This window comes from Sceloporus occidentalis, unplaced genomic scaffold (genome assembly GCF_023333645.1).
Source record: "Sceloporus occidentalis isolate IW3139 unplaced genomic scaffold, rSceOcc1.0.p SCAF_261, whole genome shotgun sequence".
In the NCBI taxonomy this organism is placed as follows: Eukaryota; Metazoa; Chordata; class Lepidosauria; order Squamata; family Phrynosomatidae; genus Sceloporus; species Sceloporus occidentalis.
In genome coordinates this window covers 308675-332771 of record NW_028317241.1, presented here as the reverse complement: position 1 = coordinate 332771, position 24097 = coordinate 308675, and the positions used below count along the sequence as shown (strand labels likewise).

The 24097-nt window shown below is 37.7% G+C and overlaps 1 protein-coding gene across 2 annotated transcripts in view; it reads left to right on the top strand.

The window, feature by feature from the left end:
• The first annotated feature begins 281 nt into the window (after positions 1 to 281).
• LOC149275862 (transforming growth factor beta-2 proprotein) overlaps positions 282 to 24097 on the top strand; it is a 45610-nt gene continuing 21794 nt past the window's right edge. The window contains exons 1-2 of one of the 2 annotated variants that reach the window (XM_089504222.1): positions 282 to 630; positions 11760 to 11774. In XM_089504222.1, the coding sequence (XP_089360348.1) occupies positions 282 to 630; positions 11760 to 11774 (364 nt within the window). The remainder of the gene's footprint in view (positions 631 to 11759; positions 11775 to 24097) is intronic. The other variant, XM_089504223.1, reaches the window with a different exon arrangement.

Genomic DNA, 24097 nt, shown 5'->3' with positions numbered 1-24097 from the left:
CTCACTCTAAAACTACTTCACCTTCATGAGTTGGACTTGTGACCCTATCACATTGAACCTTTTTCACTTTTTTATTTTAGTTTGTTGATTTTTTTATATTTTGGTATTTTTTTAATTACTTTGCATTTTTCATACAATATTTTTGCACATTCTTTTTTTTTTTTGTAAAGGAAATTCTGTATATATATATATATATATCAGTTTGTTGTTTTTTTTTATAGATATTATATATATATATGTATATATATATTTAAAGAAAAAAAATTAAAGCCCATTAGAAAATGCACTACTATCTCCTGAGCGTGTTCATGGTCCTGGATTTGGCCCCAGTGGCTCTCCCCCTGTCTACCTGCAGTGCCTTGGACATGAATCAATTTATGCGCAAAAGGATTGAGGCGATCAGAGGGCAGATCCTCAGCAAACTGAAGCTCAACAGTCCCCCAGAGGATTATCCTGAACCTGAGGAAGTCTCCCAAGACATCATCGCCATCTACAACAGCACCAGGGACCTACTGCAGGATAAAGCCAACCAGAGAGCCACATCATGCGAGAGGGAGAGGAATGACGAGTACTATGCCAGGGAGGTTTACAAAATAGACATGCTGCCTTATTACTCCTCTGAAAGTAAGTGTACCCCCCAGCCATGAAAAGGAGGGGTTAATAGAACATGTAGCTGGTAGTTGTCACTCAGCTGGCACTTAAAGGTTTACATCTCTCTTCTACCTCTTACTTAGTGGCATCTATGCCAAGTGACCTGTTGGTGCCCTATTTCCCTGTGGATATTGCTACCCCCCCATATCAGTACTTTATTTTGATGGTCTACCAGGTTCTAATTCCTTATATTAGAGATTTCCCATTTACAGAGTACCTCTTTATCTATCTATCTATCTATCTATCTATCTATCTATCTATCCCAAAAACCCTGGGTTGCTTGATGGGAACCTGTCGCATTTTCCACTATTTTGGTGATTTTGATGTCACTCGGTGACATCACTGCAGATCCCAACACTGATGATGATTGTTACTACTCTTATAGAGTCGTTAGATGTGGCCTGCTATACTTCCTATAATATACACTTACTGTTAAACTAAGTATCTGCCACTTGATTACTGTAGTTGCTGCCTGTATTCATATAAGGTGTAATAGTAATGGTGCCTGTCATTATTATCCCTCCTGCAGAGAGAAATTGCCCTGAAGTGCCATAATCCTTAGTATTTTTCTAGAATTCTACTGTGTTTAGTATTGATACAATTGATCATCAATACTAGATCCAATTACTCCTGTGGGACTATATGTTATGACTGCTTTCATGTGGGAAAACATACCCTTAGACAGTCATTAGAAGGCTACTTTCAGATCAGTTTTCTGGGCTGTCAATTTAGATTAGGTTTACAGACACAGAACAATAACCATCTTCTTATGCAATTTTAGCTGCCTCCTGGAGACTCATACCTATACTGGAAACCATAGTATTCTGCTATTGATTCCCCACAGCTGTTTTGTTGAGTAACATCAAATGGTTATACTGGTAGGTTAACCCCTGAAGTTCCAGAGTTAAGCTATTTAACTCAACTTATTTTTTCAATATATTTTCCAAAAGACACTTCTCATTATAATATGGACCAGTCATCTAGGAAGAAAAACTTCCTTAAACTATTTACCTGGCCTTTAAAATAGGACACATTCTTTTTTTTTATTATTATAGAAAATGTATGCACATAGCTAATAATCAGAAGAATAGTTTGCTATTGCTGAGATGCTGCAGAGCATGTTGGAAAAAGCATCTGCTAATAGCTGCATTATGGGCAGAGTGGAGGGCAAATTGTTTTATCTGCTGTTAAATTCTGTATTTCTAGGTTTTTAGAGATTTGTCTAGAGGCAGAGTAGATAAATTCACACATGTACAGGGTGTAAGTGTTTGTATTAATTAACCCATAAACATTTAAAGCCAAAGCTTTGCCCATCAACACAGTCCATCAACCCATATCCCCTGGGTATGCTGGCAATTCAGTGAGCAACATACTCCACCCATGCCTGTCCTCTGGGGTAAAATTACTCATGTTGTTTTAATAACGTGTGTATATATATATATATATATATCTCCTCCCATGCTTAATCTCAACAAAAGTGCTGGAATAATTCAAGATTTCTGTCTACATTTCTACAAGGTTACACTGTGTTTCCCAATGCACTTTATGCATATGTCCTTAATATAACAATTGTGGAATTAATTACACTAGAGTTGTGGACTGTCGATATATAGTTCGTGCATAACAGAAAAAGATGATTCTTAAAGTAAAAAAACAATTCTTAAAGTTTTCTTTTTAGAGTAAAATATTGTAAACACTTGCTTAAAAATGTCATTTTTTTAGCCATAGTGCAATGTCCCATATCTACCAATAGAGGGCGCCAGTAGTTTGCTCTTTTAGAATAAAGAGCACATTTATAAGAGTGTGCCCAGAGTAGGATGAGGATAACTTTCCATTCCTATATAATTAAATTGAGATGGTAATTATTTTAATAAAACTATCCTTATTATCGTAGTTTTAACCCAAAAGCAATACCAAAGTTCACTTAAACACCAGTGGCTATGGAGTCTAACAGCCTGACATAACAAATCTGGTGTCTTTTAACATTCATTAATATATCTATTGTATGTCCATACTTAGCTATACTGAATATGTTAATGGATTCACTTACGCATTTTGTTTGGGTACACCCCAACCACCAACACAGTATAGAGAAAACAAAAAATAAAAATAATTAAAATATAAGCACAAACCGCAAGGTCAGAACAGATTTAACCCAAATGCATGGGAAAGACCAGCCTTTCATTCGTACCACAATATTATTAGCAAAGTTCAGTAGTGACCTCATCCCAAGTATTACAGATATGCTCTAATTTTATCCGTACTAAGATATATATTGCATTGCTGTGACTTCTCTGTAAGCCATTTAGGAGGTATTTTTAGGAGCACTGGGATTTAACACCCTCAGTGCCAGTAGCTTTGCAATGTGTTGCCATCTTTCTGCGATCCTTAAAATATTAAAGGAAAATACTAGGGAAACACAAAAACAATATTTTATCTCTTTTCGAATGTTCATATGTACTTGAGCATATATATATATATATATATATATATATATAAAGGGTGGGCATGAACCATTCAACTATGATCAGCAACGTAGCAGGGAGAGATAACTCAATGGGGAGGAATCATGCAGATTCTTAGAAAAGGCAGGAAGTTTAGATGGCTGCTCCTAGGGGCACATTAGGTGGCTGTCCACCACAATATTTTAGTCTGTAAACATCATTGCGTGGGTTTATTTCATGAACAGAACTGTTATATATATATATATATATATATATATATATATATTTAACTACACTTTTTTTATTAACATTGTTTATTGTCAACCAATTTGGCCATAACAATAAAGTGCAGTTCTGAGGTTTTCACCTTTTTTCTTTCTTGTTTTTACTCCCTGCTGAGTTGTTCCTTTTAAGTTTGCTGAGCAAATGATTTGTAGGCAGAGACATCCTGTTGCTCTCTTTTGAATTATGGATACTTATTACTGGTGCATAGTATCTGGTCAGGCTTCTCTCCAACGTAAATGGCTTAACCCTTTCCAGGGTTAGCAACATAATGCTTTGGTTACAGCCCAGTTAGAGATGGAGCTGCTTGTTTGTACCCTGTGCTCTATGGAGCCCCACAAATGAAGGGAGAGAGTGATACAAGTGTTACAGATTCACAAAAATGACATCACTAAATGGAACTTTTTTCTTATTACGGATTGAGTCAGAGATCCCCCACATATCGTTTTTCCTAGTGCTCCGGAGACCCCCATAGCACTTTTGGTTATGCCGCTGCATTAATCGGTCGGCACATTTTTATCACTTCTGTACCTTGAATGTTATCTTATGTTATGAAGTCTTTTGGTCGTGTCTTTTTGTTAAAGTTCTTTCCCCCCAGAAATTGTTTTTCTTCTATCACTAGAGTTCCTGTTCATACAGAGCATGCCCCTAGAGATTAGATAAAACTGTTTTTACAAACCTTACATTATAGCAGAATTAATAATATTAACAGGAAGCCAACTAACGGGATGCTAGAGAAATTTTATGAGTACTTTCAAAGGTCATGGGTATTCTGCGTGAAGCTGGGTCTACTGGAAATAGCTGTGCTATGCCTCTGGTTTAGAAGCAAGGCTCAGAAGTTAAAATTTCATTGTAAGTAAGTTGCATTTTGGTCTTTTATATATTAATTTGCAGCAAGTATAATAAAATTCAGAAACCGAGGTCCCGTTTAGATTTATAACCTACCGTTACATGGGTCCCTTCATTTGTCTGATACTTGGCCCAAGGTTTGGGTTGTTTCACGGACCCTTGAGTTTTCTCACCTTGAATGCATGACAAATGGCCTTGAGTTCAGATATCATTCAAGATGTTCACTATTTGAGTAGCTGCTTTGAGTCCTGCCAACCTGAATCCCATATTTATTCAAAGGTTGACTCTGCTCTCCAGATGAACTGAGTAGGAGCGAGTAGATTAAGCTAGAGTTAGATGAACCCAGCAGCTCCATATGGAACTTCAGCTGAACTCAACAACCTCTCAGATCCAACTGTAGAGTTCACCCTTGTCAATTTATTGAAGAGTTAACCCCTTTGCTTTCCATACATCCAAAGTACCTTTGTTTTGAAAGTCTTGAAGACTTTAATAGCTTGTTTCTCTTTTGTAATAAAGGTTTCCATAAATGAAGTGCCATGACCCCTTTCTAATTACTATCGACAAGTCAATGGCCAAAGAAAAAGATGGTCTTCATAAAATTTGGAGGATATGAAATCTTGACAAAAAGAAGACAATAACAAATAACGAGTTGGGTAGAGTGATGAAGGGTCGATAGCGGGATAATAAGGTCTTTTACAAAGTATTCATTTAGAATTATTTTCATCCTCTTTTCACTATATCAACAATAGCGATTCTAGAGGAACATTGAATGCGGAGGAACTGGTTGAGCTTTCGAAAAGTATATACTTAATGTCCTGAAGGATTAGCGGAAGAACATGTGTGAAAGGAGGATCATACGAATGCTGAACAAAGATTAGTATTCAATGTAAACAATAAGCAAACAGGGTACTGTGAGTTTATATGTATAAATTGCTGACTTTTTTTAAGGCGGAATTCCTGCCAAACTGCAGATGACCTCACATCTGTTACGATTGTGTACACAGCACGAAAAAATCACTGAGCTACTGAAAAGACATCACTGAATCTGACTTCTCAGAAGAACAATAGAACAAACACAAGTTCCTGCTCACAAAGCAGCCAAAATATGCTGTTTATAATTATACACTGTGCAAAAAAATTTATTATAACCTTCAAAGGCAGCAGATTAAGAACCTGATATGATGATTGACGGCATACTAAAGAACGATAGGCATTTAATGGCAGATATCCAAAGTCGGCTAAAAACTTTGGCTTGACATAAGGCCAACCATTTAAAAGACAACGTTGCCTCTCTTAGGACCTTGTGCTATAGTACAAAGAGAATATAACTGTTTAAGTTTCGGGTGGGTTTGTAACCCCCAATATGGAATTCAAGTATTTTCTACACATCCACATAATCCATAAACTCACTAGAAGGATAGCTAACAGGTAGCTTACATTATCAAGATACACCAGATAGATGGACGAGTGTCATAGGAACCATAGTTCCATTGGTAGCCAACAGGGAGTTCTCTAGCTGTTGTACAACTACAACTCCCAAGATGCACCAGTGTCCACCTGCTAGCCGAACATCATGGGAGCTGTAGTTTCATCTTCTTGTACATTCCGATTGGATTCCATGCTACCTATGCTTTCTTGGTTAAAGTAGATCTCCTGCTATTTACAATATACCACCCTGCTTTTGATGATGTGACATTGGATGATGCTTATACAGTATGAGAATTAATTCAGTATAGAAATGCACTTGAATTTTATCCAGATCTGGAAAACTGGGATGAGAGATTTAAAGATAGTTAGTTAGAATTATCTATTCTCTTTCTCTACAATGAGAATTTGTTGCAATGTTGAGTGCTAGTCCCGTTGATAATTCTCTCTATTTTCCTTTCATTTACACACGGCCAGTAGGCCTTTAGTTTGTGGGGGAAAAATAATTTTAGGAAGCATCCGAATACTGCTTTGATGCATATGATGTAAACCTATATAAAGGTTGTATGCCAACTAGCACGGCCAAACTAGGGATGACGAGGCGGCTCTGGCACCTTAAGGCCATTGGTCGCCTGATGACATAAGTGCGGCAGAAGGCAGTGGAACCATCAGCATTTGACCAGTGTGCCTGATGGCTAATCCAGGCCTGTCAGTTAGTCAAGTTGGGAATATCGGTCAATTTTCCACAGTCCTGCTAAATTCTTCATCTTATAAGGATCCAAAATGAAAATTCTATACTCACTAGTTACAGGAGGTAACCAGTGATCTCACTGGTTTATTTATACAGCTCAGCTGTTCTGAAAGGAGAAAGCCTGACCTTGAAACATGCTCGTATATAGGATGCCTAGAGACCATCATGTCCCAATATGATGGACTCTAGGCCACTAGTTTCAAATAAGCTCGATGTTGATCAAAAACCTTTTGCAACATTCCCTTACAACTGCTTGTGGCAAAAGTATTGGAACAACTCCAAAAATCATCAAATTATGTACTTGTCCTGGAGCAAAATGTTCTTGGGAACATAACTCAATATTCTAACAGTATTGAACAACCAATTATGTTCATGTTTCACGCGTATATGGACTTTTTAATTACCCATGTCATTTGTTATTTGAGTAACCCTTGTAGTTCCGTTCAATATTGTGGAATTCCAAAAAAGCAGATGCGCTTTACATAAAGTGAAAGGTTACAAAATCTTACAGTCTAATGACAGTTAAGGCGGTTCATATAAGATGTGTTATACTGAACAGTAGAACTAGGTTTTTCAGTTATCCTTATGGAATTGCTAGGTAGGGTCTTTATGCCTGTTTGAACTGGTGGGATTCTTATAAGGTCTAAAGGGTGAAGAAGGGTCTCATGGAAGGAGAAATACGAATCCCATAGTAATGACAAGACTTTTGGAGAGGAATACCTTGCTTTGGTTCTGGGGACTCCCGCTCTAGTAGAAAGCCCTAGCATCACCTCGATTGTCTTTTGCTTACACAGTAGATACAAAGTAACAGAATGTTGCAGAATCTTGTAATACCTTTTTTTATTGGACTAAGTATTTTGTGATGAGACGCTTTCAGGGGTCTTCCATTATATCAAGTCAAAAGCAACTGAGAGCAGGAAAGAGAAATGCTTTTGACTTGATAGGGAAGGCTCCCGAAAACTTGTCATTACAAAGTACGACTCTCTGATGTTTGTTGACATATTATTTTGAGTTTTAGGCCTGTAGATAGATTCATGTTCACTAATTCCTGAAAGAAGGAACATCGGGGGAGCAAAGAGGGGGACCGTCTCTCCTAAAAATGGTCACTTACAACGTGTGCAAGACATTACTTTATGGGATATCTAAAGCTTGGTATTTTTGTATGGAATTAATGAATTAGTAAAACGGAGGGGGATAGAAAGGTCAGCATCATAACTCTTAACTCTTTCTTTGTTCAGTTAGAAAAGACCTACAGTTTATCTTGGATTTCCTTTCTGTTAATGCCCTCAATTACTATCCTTATTATTAATTTCACCAACATAAGGAAACGAAAGTAAACATTTTGACCATTTTTCTAGAGTAGTTCCTGTAGGATAATAAGCACTTGAGTGACTAAGATGCAAACCATTACTTCCGTTAGAGGAAATTACAGATATTTTTTTGGCAAAAGGCCTAGCAAATAAAATCAGATTTATAAAGGGAAGGTTATACTTACTTAGGATGTTTTAAAAGGGTTAGTTCAAAGAATACAACAATAATTGTTATTTTTTTATGAATGACTCAGATGGAAATAGGCAGTAAATGTATCAATATCCATATATTCTAGAAGAGGACTTTCATTCACAATCTCCACTTAAAGTGGTCACCTAACCCTAAGATGCCTTTTCCAGAGCAATATATTGAAAGGGGATCTGCTGCTACGCTCAAATGATATATTATTAAGTTCAATGCCCTAATTTAACCCATGTAATCATGTTTAAAGCCACTTTACGTAGTGACGTAGCCAGCCTAGGGTGGCAGAAATCACCCTACTGATGTCCTGTTGCTCAATGACCCGGTTACTGCCAACTGGTCTATGTACTCTATGGAGGTTGTGCCGGCTCACCTGGAATGCATTGTGTTACATCTAGTTTTACACATTCCCCTGTCAACAGGACACCTGTAATCCCTAGATGCTAGGCAGCAATCTATGTACCTCTAGCGCTGCCCTGGGTCCAACCCAGGGAAATGCTCCCAGCCACCCTCCCAGCCGCCATATTTACCACATTAAGAGGTGTCGCAATCCTTTAAGACACGGAGTGCCTGGATATGACGCCACATCACGTTTTTCTATGCAGTGAAGACACTAATCTTCACCTTCTGTGTATACTGGTGAAGCAGCCATCTTAACTTCCTGTTCTCGGGATCTGCATTATTCTTCTTCCTCGTGAAAGAATCAGTATTTTCAGCCTTTGTGCGGGACAAATATTGGCCGGCATCACTCCTGAACCTTGCCCCTAGTGAAAAAAGCATTAAAAGCTCCAAAAAGCATGGTGGAAAGTCCAATGTTTGGATCAATCAAGGTGTGCTCAACCAATACCCATGTATGCTTTTTAGATGTAGAATTCTCTAATATTAGATTAAATTTTTTTTCTTTTTGGTTTAAGATAGACTATCTTACTTAAAAACTTGAACTGGGACCTTTCATCACAGACAGGAAAAATAAGAATATTAGGTTTCATGAGGATTAAATAATGCTTTTTTTTGTCCACTAAAAAACAACAGCAAAACAAAGCCAACAGTATTTTCGTGTTTATTCTAGATTAACTCGATTAACTAATACTGAGGCATTATTCTTCCTCCATGGAAAAAAAAAGCTGCTTTCTGTTACGTTGACCTTGGTCATGTTTATTTGGCTTTTTCTTGCTATATCCAACCCACACCACATTGAGAAATACTACATCTGTCTTGAGTAGGCCGTTCCCAAGAAAGACTTTCATTCATAAGACACAAAGATAGTAGGGCTGCCCTCGTCTTCACCACGTCCAACAATTGGGAATGTTGAACGTTTTCCGCTCCGAGAGAGAGAGAGAGAGAGAGAGCGAGGAGTTAGTTTGGACTTTAAAATCTAACACGATAATATCTGTTGTTGACAGTGATGAAATTAAAATGTTCTGGGAAGGATAATTGAATTTTTAAATGCTGGATCCAATTCAGTAACTGCAATTTCAACACTTCCTGTGGAAGTTTAACATCGGCAGTTGTATTTCTCCCAAGTACAGCAGTAAAACCGTCATTATCTCTGCTTCCAGGTTTTTCACTCATATAATTCCTTTGTTTGGATTCTATCATTTTCTTTTTTTGGTTCTTGTCAAATCAAAATCACAATACCTAATTATGAAATAATAGAGATTTCTATTATTGTATTCTAGTAGGTGGCAAAATTTTTATATGAGAGTCTGGGATAAAGATTTTTTCTACCCAAAGATTTTTTCTTCTTACGTACCTTTTCTTTATTCTAGAACATAATAATAATAATTCAGAACATAACCCTATAATTTAGGTTCTATGTACAGGAAAGATAATATGGAGAATTCACACACACACACTCAATGTTGTAGTGATTTTTTTTTAGTCTTGTTCTGTTTTCCTGTAGACTGGACTTACATTAGTTTCTACTTTTCTACTCATTATCAAATACAGCAGTCCTCTGATTGGTTAAAAAATTTAAGAAGCCAATCAGAATCCTGTTTCATTTTGTAATGCACCATTTTTTTTTCATTCTTGTTATTTGTTTACTACAAAAATTCAGGTCTTCTTGCAGCAACAAAAAAAAAATCAATCATGTCTCAAAACTTTGCTATAACTTCTCTCAGGGTCTTATTTTATTATATTATTATTTTATTTTACTATATTATAGTATTTAGGACCCCTTTAAAATAAAAGCTTGAGAGACATCAACCTGAACATTTTATTTCAGACATCTTCAAGAGAAAAGAGTCATACACGTCATTCTGGATTCAGTGGACAAAAGGAATCAGGTGCAGATTTATCATTCGGAATGTGTTGTTCTTGAAGAGGGTTGACAGCTGAAAAAATATTCTTGGGCAGTTAAGACAGAATGCAAATTTTTCACCCCCACCTGTTTCCACTGCAGAAACATTAACAAGCGCAAAAGTAAACAGAGACCCCCAAATTCCGGCTTTGCTGATTTCATGACCAACGTCAAAGATTCTTGCGATATCAATGTTGTCATGTGACGCATGGTCATGTGACATAAATGTTATAACTCTCAAGATGCAGAGGCAGAAACTCAACTCCTCCCCTCTAACCAGGAAACATAGTAAAATGGAGTAAAATTTCGGGCCAATCCAGATGTCCAAAACATGTAATATGTGTATTGCCAATATTTAGCCTAGATGAGAAGACTTTTGCCCAAAGGTAGAGAAGACTTTTGCCCAAGGGTTGCACCCTCAATGTTTAATTCTAAAAAGTGCAACAATGTTAATAATGATCTAGAGTTGCCACCCTTTTTCCAGTACACTCTTGAAGAGGTTGTGCCAGAGGGTGTGAAATGGGTGTGGTTAGGGTGTGGTCAGGGGTGTGGTTACGAGTATAGTTCTATATATATATATATATATATATATGTTTGGTTTAGAAGAGAAAAGAGGCGAGGGAGAGACTAGAAAGACAGGAGAAAAAAAGAAGATACAATAGAGAAAGGGGAGAAAAGAGGATTGAAGGAAAGGAGGAAAGAGAGAAAAACTCCATGTCCTTTAACCTCCCACCTAGGGAATCTGGGCTATCAATCAGCATGAAACAGTACATGCAGAGATAAATCTGTGACAAAGGACCTAACTCTTTCTTCTGGGACTGCCCATGTAATCCTGTACAGCACTGTGTAATATGATGGCGCTATATAATATAATAATATAATAATAAAAATAGAGAATAATATCATCCATATATTTACTGTGTGATTATACATTTTAAGTAATAACAAACTGCAATACACATGCATATTAAATGAATATGTTGCTTAAGGGATGGCCACACAGGATTTTTAAGGTCGAGGAAGATCGTGTGCATTAAAAACTTACGGGGGGGGGGGGGTAATATGTCCTCTTGAAATTTATTGTGTTACTCGCTGGGTGATCAATGCTGCCAGTTTCCCCGCGTAGTGTAGGTTTCTACGTACGTACCCTCTCACACTGGAGTCCGTTCTTTGCCTTCTGTGAGAGTTGTTAGTGTTCAACTTTGTATTTAATAAACATATTCAGTGAAATCCCTAGGGATACTTTCTTTATGACACACTTTTTTTTTTTTTCTGTACCGAAACAGTAGCTCAGTCTTTGCCACTGTTGGTGCAAGATTTGGAAGATTAAGGTAGGAACAGAGAGAACATACATTTAGTTTCAAACGGCTTCTAAAAGAAAAAAAAAAAATGATATGCAAACTATTGTATAAAGGTGTATGCACAGCAGGGTTCGGAAATCAGGTATACATATTTAAAAATAAAAAAAAATAAAAAGACATAATATATATTTTTTGAAAATTATTTCCATTTACATGCAGAACAAAGAAAGATTGTTAAGTAGATCCGTTAAATAATTGTATGCGAACCTAATTAACAACCATAGTCATCAACATTTTTTTTTTCTCGCGGAGCTGGGATTGCAATTTGGCAGAAAAAATATTTTGCTGTTTTAAATTACTCTTTTATGAATAGTAGCTTTTGACTTTCCTACAGTTCTAGGTCAATGACAGCTTGCCTTTTTAATTTGAGGTTAGGGAGGTCTTGGTGTATTACTGATGGAGTCAGTAAGCCAGTGGGGTGCCAGCTGTAAATCTAGCCCCTGTTCCCAAAAGGGCTGTAAAAATACACATAAATAATAAATATATTTTTTTTCTTATCCCCCCCCCCTTAGAGTTTTTTTTTAGTTTAGCCGTGACTCGTCTTTGAGATCTTGGCCTTCACTCTGTATTTAGTGTATGTGCTGCTAGTTTTTTTTTGTGCATCTTCGATGACAAGGAAAGCAGCACCTGACACAGAGAAGGGATTTATATTTCAAACCAGGAGAAATCTTGGCAACTTGATGGTTGGAGGCATACAATATATATATATATATATATATATATATATATATATATATATATATATATATATATATATCATATTAAAATTTTGGCATTCCATTTCCCCTTATAATTTGACACCATTCCCATATCCAAGTAAATTTTGTGTTTGTTTGGTGATGATGATGCCGATTCTTTAACTTACCAAAATAACACATATTCTTGTAAGTAAATAACACGGTCTTTTCATTGAAGCAAACAGCGTTCTAACAAGCTCTTTGTAAAACATTCATTACGAGGTGGGATACACCTGGGTTTAAGCGTTTACCTCTATTTCTGTCGGACTGGTTAAATCCTAAAACCAAATAGATCAATTTTCTTGGCGAGTTTACCACCCACATTGAATTAAACAGCAGCAAGTTGTTGAAAGGCAGAAAGGCTTGTTGTGCTGCCCCCCCCATTTATTCATAGAGTTTAATTGTGCAAATCTCCTCACTAATGTGGGGTGACAGCATTTCTTTCAATTAAATACGTTAGGATGGATAATTAAAATTGGACATTTTTTATTTGTAGGTTTAAAGTATTTTCATCAATCCATGCATAATAAAAATATAACAAACAACCTCAAACATGAAAAGGTGGACATGTGGCTTTTCCTGTATTTGGGAAGTTAAAGGAAGTTTATATTGAGTGTAACTTTCTGTTAAAGGATATTTGGCCTCTTATGTTGATGTAGGACCTCGTATAATGACATCGAACCGTGGTAGAACTGTAGAACCTCCTCAGACAGTGGCCTGATATTGAATGCTTCTGGCCAGAAGATAATCAACAATTGATTATTTGAATCCAGAATTTGAACATCAAAGCTAATATAGAGGTTGTCCATTCTTCTCGTCGTCCAACTTGTCTGCTCAGCACTGCTTACCAAGTATCGTTGAGGGCACTTTGGAGCAGATTGGTTTAGAGAGGATAAAAGTATCCTCCTAGCTTTTAAAAAAAAAAATAACATTAAACATGACATGTATTTCATACTTTAAGCAAACTCCAAAATTAACCAAAATGGTTATTTTGAGAAATTAGAATCTTGAGGTTAACCTCCACCTTTAGCAAAAAAACCTCTTAATAGAGAGTTTTTCTTGAGAAGAAGTTAGCTACTTTGTTTGGCGCACCAGATCCATTGATTTATTTTTATTTCACTGCGAGAGAACAAAACTGTCTTTTAAACTGTAGATATTTGAAAACCAACATGAACTTTTACAAACAGGGTAGGAAAATATCTGTCCTTATTAATCACTAATGTTGGACCCATTTTTGCTTTCCAAGAGTATCTCATCCTGTGGCGAGGTAAATGTTCCCTGATGAGAAGCCATTGTTCGTACCTTCTAAAGACAAGGTGACCCGGTCATAATTCTTGAAGCTTTTCATGAAATTGTGTGCTGTCCACAAATTGTCATGTTGTCAACTTTTGACTGTAGTGACAATGGACAACTGGACACCATGTGACTTGATGTCAATCATACCCATTTCTTCCATCCTTCTGTTGAGTTTACAGGAAAGTAAAGTAAGATGCAAACACATCGATGACCTGATCTTCCTAACTATTAACCCTTTATGTAATTTTTGACAGTCACAAAAATTGGAAAGAATGGGCACAATATATATATATATATATATATATATATATATATATATATTTATTTATTTTTTTTTTTTAAAAGAGCTAAACATGCAAAAATGGATGTTAAAAAAATAAACAATTCACTTCTTTTCTCCCCATTGGAATCACTTCATTCAGAATGGATAGAAGGCTTACAGTGTATTAGAATAAATAAGGAGTTAACGGAGATTCATGATACAAAAGAACAAGGATTGTTTGGCATCTGCAAATGTTTGAATTGCTTGTAATGGTCAACTGTTGAAGCTTTTGCAAATATACTAGTAGTCATAATATATCACATGTATAGAGTAAAAGTTCCTCAATCACTCAACAGTTAGTCTAAGGAGATAGGACGAGATGCTTGAACCCCCTTCAAGATAAAAACTTCATTTAACGTGGGATAACACAAAGAAAGCAGACAACAGTCTGGGCCGAGAAGTTTCCAAAAGTAAACATTCTGCTAAACCCTTACAATCCTTTGTGTATAATTAGAAGTATTAAGAATGTTTAAACACTCATCAGTAAAACATCAGCTACGAGATCTCAAAGTCCATTCTGTGCGAGAGGAACATGCTTACCCATACATTACAATGACATAGTTGGAAACCTAATATGTATCAGGCTTGTGGAAAAGTTGTGAGTGTTACATAGTTAAATAAAACACGTTTTAACAATTTTGAACAGGTGCCAAACCCCTTGAACACAAGAAACGCAAGCAACGTCAAAAAGTTGAAAATACTACATTTTACAGGTCAACACAGACTACGGAAAACAATTTAGTATTGTTAAATTGAAATATATAGCATATATGTACTAGAAACCCACCTGACGCGTGCCATGGGGACATTAACCCTAACTTCCTGGTCTCAGGGTCTGCATCTTATCCACATTATCTCCCTCCTGTTAAGTCGCTGATTGTGGTTGATTGGTTCAGGCAGCCTTTGTAAAGGTGGGTAGAGGAGACGGGAGAGAATGCCAGGGCATGCTGTTGATTCGTTTTGCTATAAGAAATAGTTACAGTGCCTATGGCTCTTGTTTCTCGCTTTCTTTTATGGAATCTTTTTTCTTTTTTTGTTACATAGTTGGCCATTTGCAAAACCTGCATTTCTAATTGGCGATTGCTGAGCCTCCAAAGAGAGAGTGTGTGTTTTGGAAACTGTAGTTCAGAAAAAAATGTCAATTGCCAAGAGGCCTGGTTCCAAAAAGTGAAGTGAATTTCTCCATACTAAGTGTGATTTTGAGTACGGGATGAAGGAAGAATGACCAGTGCCAAAAAGCCGGGGGACCATTTTATAACCTCGCGTCAACTTCTGAATTGATGAGAATCGTTTAGCGCGAGAATGGTCTTCAGGTGTTCTTTTTTTTGTTTGTTCTGGATTGCTTTCAACATATATTTATTGTGTTTTACTGTGAAAGTTTCCTTGCATCAACGGCCCCACGTATTGAATATATAACCACAGATGTTTGTTTTATCATCTTGACTGGTGCAGAAATCCTGAGATAAGTGTCCTGTTGGCTGGAGGGTTTTCAGGTTCGCACAACAACAATAGCTTTTAAAATCATTCGGAACCAGAGGAAACCAGGGTTCCAGCCTCTTATTCAACATTCAGTATGGACTCGTGGTATTATGAACAGTCCGCATGTTCTCACATGGGAGAAGAGCCATCTAAATACCTTTTAGGTATTTTAGGAAGGAATTATTTAATGTACATATCGCAAAATGTAAAGTGCATGGAAAAGGAAGAAAAATAAAGAAAACGAGACAAGGTGATAAGTATTAGCTTTTAAGCCAAGTAGATACTGGGCAATTATTACAGAGTCAATGAGCTCTAGTTCAACCCATCAATAAATGATGTCTACATTAAAGTTTAAAGCATTGAAATGACCCAGTGTCTGTTGACCGGTGGTGAGTATCCGTTTAGTTACTCCGGCAAAGCAGCTTCCAGTGGAAATGAAACCTCTTATAAACCATCCATGCCATTGGACTACAAGCAAGACGATGAGATAAAAGAGTCCAAGGGGCTGTGTAAAGTATTTCACATGTAAAAAAAACTCTCCAGGACACGAGAAACAGAGGGTCTTCCAAATTTTAAGCCTTGTTAAAGTCCCCTTTTAAAAAAACCAACAAATATTGTTCTTTTAAAAAACAACTTTTGCCTTAAGTACCGTACCCATTTGCGGTAGAAATCATGGCAGGAGCAGTGAGAAAAAAAATTGGTTGAATTTTGAGAATATTGGTCAACTGAGAGACACCAGCTTAAAAAAAACTATTTTTTTTTTTTCTGGAGAAGCTGAACTCATTTGTAATCTTTAATGTCTCTTCAAATTGCGGGTCTCGTGTTCATTTCCAGTTTTTGCTGTCTTTTTTTTTTCCAGGTTAACGTTGTCATGTTATAAGCGATGGTTTTGTTGTAAAGAATTTGGGCTCCTCGGAGTCACAAAAGCAGCCAGCTCAGTATAAGATTACGGCATGTAGCGTGCATCTGTTTTGCATGGCATGGTAGGTGAAATCCATCACTGGGCTTTTATTTATAAGCTCCACAAATCTCTATAAATCTGGGCAAGATTTCCCTATAACAGTGATGAATTGAGGAGCTTTGAAACAGAAATAGTTCAGGTAATTTCAACATCGGATTCTTGCACTATTTCCGTGAAATAAGGTAACGCTGTTTTCTGTTTTAAAGTGCCCCCGTCACCAAAATTTGATCTTAATCAGTAGAGTTTAAATGCCTATGAATGTTAAGCAACTTTTAACAAATCATGCGAGGGTAAAGATATCTGGAATAAATTCCCTTAAAAGGTGAACAAAAGTACTGTAATATGTATTAATTAAACCTGAAAATAATCACTTACATTTAGCTGAAGCTGCATCTCCGCAGCTGCAGCAGAACCCCTCCGTGGTCCGAGATTGCACACCACCGATTGGCTACATGAAGCAGCCAATCATTGGCCGGAAAGTATTCCCTCTGAAATGAATGTTAAAGATCGGTCTGTTCCCTGTTAATAGTTTCGGAACCCTCAGAACTTTCATGAATGCCGGCGAGACATTTATCAAACCTCCCAACCTGGTTGAGGTATATAGTTTGTGCTTTTATTAGTCTGCATTTTATAAACGATTATGAGAATAACAATCTGAATCTAAAAGAGTCTGCGCCGTAAAATGTTTCATAGCCCTGATTTAGAGCTGGTATTCTGCTGGCAGGACTATTAATAATGCTTTATAGCCAATTAAAACATTATAGAGTTAATTTAAAACAGCCCTGCTGGATATCCACATACTGCTGTCCCGACCACTAGCTATGCCTCCGAACAGGCCCAGACTGGCCATCTGGCTCGCCAGACAAACGCTTATATTTTATTTAGCCGCTCGATCTATCCGGCAGATCATGCTACGTGAGCGTAAAAACATGGTATGCGGCCACACAGATCCAACCGTTGGCATCCTCTTACATCATCAAGCAGACGGTGTCCTTAACCCCTTAAGGACAATGGGTGGTCCCAAAACCCATTGAAAACAATGCATTTTCATTAAGGGGTTAATGTGCCATGGCTTCCCTGTCATTGCCAATCCAGCTTCAAAATAAATCTGCCGGGTCATCCAACCGAACCCCAGTTTCATATATTTATCTTTCGGTTTCATATAAGAAACCTCATTTGACACGACACCATGGACAATATTCCAGCTTACTCCTACCTAGGCCACAGCTAACCTTGTTTTCTCATAAAAAACAAAATGAGAAATTCGATTTATCCACAGACAGGAAAAATTGAGGAGAAAAAATGTAATTCCTTTGATGTGCGATTTTATTAATTTCATGTGAAGCTTCCTCTGAATACTTTTACTGACCAGGAATGCTGTGGGAACCGGTCGTTCCAGAATACATTATTCTTTCTTGTCTTCTCACTCTTGTTGTAAATGTTCTCAAAGCACGTCTGTGTGTCTCCGTAATATCCGTCTGTATCTATCTGCGCAACAAAATAATGTCATAGAATATTAGCCATTGTCAAAATCTTGGGAACATTTTATGTTTCAAATAATGAATAACCCCCCAACTACCCACCCACCCAACCAACCAACCTCCCTATGCCTTAAAGGTCTGTATCTAGACAATCGAGAAAAGAGGGAAAGGAATGCAGAACTTGATGACGGCTTAAAACGGCTCTATTTGTTAACAAAAAAAACATGTTAATGTGTTTTTGTGTACACTGCTGTTTTGGAGGGACCCTGGTGCGTTAAAAACGTTTAGGAGAAACCTGGGTTTGTAAACCACTAGAATAGTTAATTTAATATCTTGGAATTTTTTGTCAGTACTTTTTCTTTTTTTTTTTGGTGGGAAAATTTGTTGCAAGCATCAGTGGGTTTAAATTGGCCCCTTATCACCTAGTTAATCCTCATCCAGAAACGCCTGAGCGTAATCAGCGCAGCCGCCTGTACCACGGGCTGTAGCCCTACTCTAGACAACAGCTGTGTTTTTTAATGCCCAGGAATGTGGCTGTTTGTGGATTAAGTTGGAAAAAAGGCAGAGCAGAAGAAAGAGGGAGAGATGGGCTGTTTTTTTAGGCACAAGATGGTACATTCACCAAACTATAAATTGTGGTATTTCAGTCCAGCAACGGGGAAAAAATACCACTATTCGGGAAATGAACCTTAGCTGAGCTTGGCTGCTCAGGCCAGTGTTGGGCAACAGTTGCTTAGACATATTTGTGAAGACATGGGAGTTTTTTTTCGCCCCAGGAGCGTAAAAATTACATTTATGTGTGTGTTTTCACTGAATCTACTTGAAATGGCATGTGTTGCCTTTCCAGCTCACTGGGAGAAGGAATGTATTCTTCATACTTGAGTTTTATAGCTCTGCAGGAAGCCCAGACCATCCTCCTTGAGATGCCACGTCATCAGTTAAGACTTAGGCCTTCTCCATAGCTGTATAGCCACGACAGCCTATAACGGTGGCATTAATATCTCCTTTTCATTGAAGTCATCTGGTGACCAGTATGGTGGTACAATGGGGATTATGTTCAATATAAAGAGTAATTTTGTTGCAAAGTTCGAAACATGGTTGTATGGAATTGGTCCACTCAGTAGGAAGATTTACTCATTTGCTATAGGGGGTAAGGCTACTTTTCAAACTCTATGCCAGAATCACTTTTAATACAATGCGTTGTGTTGGGGGTTTGACAATAATCTCTGCACCCCTGGATTTTGTAGTTCATATTTTAGGACTGGTTCACAGTTTTATCTAGAGGTAACACTTACTGTTACTTAAACACAATAATAATAAGTTAATGTGCACTAAGATCATCCATCAGTAGGAATTATTTCAGGTTTTTAGCATCATTAGGTAACTTATTAAAAGTGTTGAACTTATACTTCTTTTTAATGAGATATAATCCCCAATGGTGGCAGTAGATATTACAAAGGCATTGTCAACATGCAAATATACTTATGTAAATATAGTTTCTTATTACTGAAATATTAAAAGGGATGGTGCGTCCATAAATATGACACCATTAGGCTCTGTGCTACTAGCGGTGCCACTGCTAATATTCTCTTCTCTGATAGATGCATCACATATGACATCTTCCTGTCCGTCAGACCTGAGTCTATGGTTGCTTGATGGATATGGCCGACATTGTTATATAGACAATTGGACTAAGGCTGATGAGTTAACTGGATGAGTTGCTCAGGTGTAAAAGGGCACCAGTTGGTCAAACATTGTTGGTCTTGTGATAAAACCCAAGAGCTGCCTCTGCTTATCATTTGCTTGTCATTTTTGATCCTATGGCACCAAATTCCTTTAATTTAATATATATATATATCTGCTCCTTTTCTCAGGCTTGACATTTCTTCTTCAGACCATTGTGTCTAGGAGAACAGACTGTGCCTTCTCATCACTTCTCCCTTGAAGCAATTCTAAATAATTATTCACTTCCTACCATTACATGAGGTTGGAAATTAACCTACTATTTAATTTCACTGTTGCATTTGTAACATTTGTGATACTAATTAGAACCAATTTACAGAGTGTAACCTTATATCACAAAAAAAAGAAGATGTTTAAATGTTTCCTGAGGAAGCCATTTAGTAAAATCTGGTTTCAGATACATAAGTAATTGATTTGATTTACACAGATTGTGGCAATCCTGGAGATTAAACCATAATTAGTATTAATTGCATTGGAATAATTGTTTTTTGGGGATAATTATGAAATCACCCCAACCCTTCTTTGTTGGAGACACTAAAAAGGGATGGTCCTTGATAATGCATAGTGGAGTCAGGGAGTTCAAATGCTTAATTCACCTTGATATTTCACGTGTGCTTAGTAAAGCCTCTACGGGCCAAGTTTTTTTTTTTTAGCTTAGAGCAGAAGAGAGGACATCCGCCCCCATGGTCCAGACTTGCGATCCGGAACCGTAGGCAAATGCCTGGTGGGCTGCTGGACATAGGCATTGCATACTCAACCATAAAAATGTAGCGTGTGGTTGCTCATATATCCAGCCGTCGCCAGCACCTACGTCTTCACCTTGTGATCGCCAGTCCGGAGATTGACCTCATTGACGCCTCTAGTACATAAAGATGTTTTCATTAATGGCCAAATGGCCCCATATGCGGCCTTGATGCCATAAATCTTGCATTAAAAAATGAAATATCCTTTTGTATGAACCAGTAGACCGAACTTCTTAGATGAACTCAGCTTTAACCTAACTCATGCAACTGAACTCACGAATCCCCATTGATGTTGGCTGTGAGGAATCCAGCTAGCGGTGAATTTGTCAAGGGCTTACGGCCAAGTTCAGCTCGAGTGCACTATATCTGTACTTAATTTGCCCTGAGATTTAGCTTTCTGACTCGGTGCCTAAAACACAAGGATATTTGGTTCAACCCTATCATTTTCTCAAAAGATCCAACTTTTCACTTGGTTTCCGTAGATACTTTGCAGCTAAAACATTGTATATCACTCACGTGCTCCTTAAGTCCTTTCAAATCTGCAAAATACGGTGTCCCGGTGAAAAAGTAGACAAGTTGGCAAACTTTGAAGTTGCTTTGTAATCTGATTTTTATAGTATGTGCTGCTTTTACTTTGCTATGACTCCCTCCGGCCATTTCAATGTTAATTTATGAGGCTTTTATTTTTGTTTGAGTAGATGCTTGAGACAAAAGTCCTGAAATATTGTTGCAGCATCATGGCTCTGCATCTTATTCCATTTTATATGATTTCGTAGATTTATTTATTCATGAATGTATTATGGTATTCATTCGCCCCTTAGGTACCATTCCTTTCCAAATCCCTTCTTTCTCTGTATTATTCTTTTAAGCTGTGAACACATATCTAGGTTTTCTTGTTGTATCTAGAGTTTTCGAGCAGGCCAGCCGTGTCCTATAACAAGGATAACACCGGAATAAAGACCGTGAGGTTTATTCACTAAGCAGTGAGAAGTCGGTGAGCTAAGAATGATCCCATCTTGCCAAATTAACTTTGTGTTAGAAAGGTTATTCAAAGGTTGTCTGACTGTAAGCCTTAGGAAGTCTTCCTTGGAAGAACATGAGTCTCAAGCAATAAACCTCAAGGTCTACAAACAGACCTTGAATTATGTAGGTTTTTGTCCCATGAAACATTAAAAAAATTCAAACATTAAAGGTGCAGTTCCACCTACTCTGCTAAATGTTAACACTTTTCGAACGTAATGCATTATTGGAAATATTTTTTCTTAGTACTATTTAATGTCCAAACCCCTCTCAGAAACAGTTCTTAAATCAAGTAAGATTTATTCGTGTTCATATTTTTTAGCTGGGGTCAATGGTCACGTCACACGATACCAGACCCTGATAGGTTGCTGCTATAAAAACAGAAAAGGCTTGTTAAATGCTCCTGGGAGAAGAAAACCTGCTAAGGTTAAATTGTTTAATGTGCTACAGAATGTTTTGTCTATACGGACCAGCACCTTCAAATATAGTGCGATGTCGTGAATATTCGAGTCACGGTATCATACGTTTCTTAATGATACTTTGTTTCCATGTGATGTCATAGATTTCATTGGAAGCAAATAAGAACCATCTAGTCTGCCAGATTGTCCTGCTGTAAAGACTCAAACCTTAATCAGTTGTTGGTCTCGTCTTAGATTCAAGAGCCATATGCCTATCCCATGCATGTTTAAATCCCCCCCCCCATATCAGTATCCAATGCAGAGTATAAGCCATTGTACTGCCCCACAAACAAAGCCACACAACCTAAAACTGGCTCTCCGTAGCCTACTCTGGGAAGTTGGCAGGTATGAGCATGTCTTAGGGAAAAAGTACCAATCGTATTCATCTTAAAGGAACAGCTATATCAAAATGTTGACGTTTTCATGTGACTGATCCATTATTGTCGATATAAGCCTCTCCCGCCTCCCTGTGTTCTCTGGAATTTCTGCCCCTTTTAATTTCATGGCGCATTAGCTTGGAAAGTAGCCTAGCATGCCAATGGCACAGACAGGGGGCACCATGGAAAGTGAATGAGCGGCAAGAAATTGTGTTTCTAACCAACGCTTATTCAGCTGAACGAAGAAATACCTCTGAAAGGACGTGACTGTCCCTTTAACAATAAAACAAGAAAAAAACCAACTTTTTTTCTGAAATATTTAGTCATACATTAACAAATAGCTAGGGATTATGTATATAACACAATGGCATGAGGTAAGTACAGGGTATGTTCATTTAGCCAAATGAAATAGGATTCCAGCTTCACACACAAATAAATAATTCAAGTGCATAGCTGCCAAAATCCTTGTATTTCATGAAAACGGACACTGTTGTGAAACTTTGAAAATATGCAACACTGTCAAAGGCTGCCCATAAAGCGCTACCAATAATAATAACTTAAAAATGTGGGGCTTCTCCTTTAATATTTTCAGACCCGGCAAGGCCTCTCTCGCAAAGGAAGGGGAAAATCTAACATGTTGGAAACACATACGTGTCATCGTTTCTTTGTCGGCTCCCTTTGACAAGTTTAAACGAAGCCAGGTTAGAATGCCAGGGAGTATAAAATGTATCAAAATATGAGGAATGAAGACAGATGGATTAAAATATTCAAGGGTTCTCTGTCATCCAAAAAACACAAAGTGCGATCCTAAAACGGCTATTAGTTTAGTGGTTTCAGGAAGGCAGCTGGTTACATAATGTGCTGATATTTGTATTCAAGTCACTCTTCAACCCTACTTTTCCATCGAAAAACCTGCGTATAAATTTCTGCACAAGTGCAGAACTGAGACAGAGAAAGAGAGAACAAACAAGAGTATGTGTCATTAATCATCAACACAATAATAATAAAACAATAAAAAATATATATATAATACTAAAGCAAAGTACCGAAATATGTGGTGATACCTTTTTTTAAGTAGACCGACATTTAGTTCTTAGTATAAGCTTTTAAGAGTATCAACCTCCCTTCATCAAGTCCAAAATAATACTAAACAAAAGACATTATTTGTGGTGGTATATATGGTGTTGGTATATATGGTGGTAAAAAAACCCCCAATACGGTATAGATCAAAGCATTAGGCAACGTAAGAAGGCAATGCAACAAAGCATCAGAACGAGCAAGCAGTGTTTTTTTTTTAAGCAGAAGAGAGAGAGGGCGCCAAGTGGTTTTTCGTTTACCAAGGTGTCAGTACCCGCTCCGCACCCCTCTCTCTCCTCTGCGAGCCCTCTAGCTCGGTCTCGGTGCCAGCTTGTAATGCTGAGCACCGGAAGATTGCGTCATTTCCGGCGCTCAGCATTACAAGCCGGCACCGAGACCGAGCAGGGAGACTCGCTGCAGGACTGCTGAAAGGTAAGTACAAACGGGGACAGGGTAGATAATAGGGAGGGAGGGAGAGTAAGGTTAGATAACGGGGGGTGGTAGCAGAGGAAGGGTAGATAATGGTGGGGGCGGCATTTTAAACTTCGCCCCAGGCGGCATTATGTCTTGGGCCAGCCCTGGTTCTGTCACTTTACAGATCTCTGGTCAGACCTCACCTAGAGTATTGTGTACGATTCTGGAGACCTCATCTACAGGAGGATCTAGACATTCTGGAAGGAGTTCAGTGGAGGATGACTTAAATAGTAATGGTTTGCAGGATAAAAACTAATGCATGCTATATATGTATAGCTTGGAGGAAAGAAGAGAGAGAGGGGATGTAATAGAATTTTCTAAATACGTAAAGGGATTTAATAATGTCCAGGAG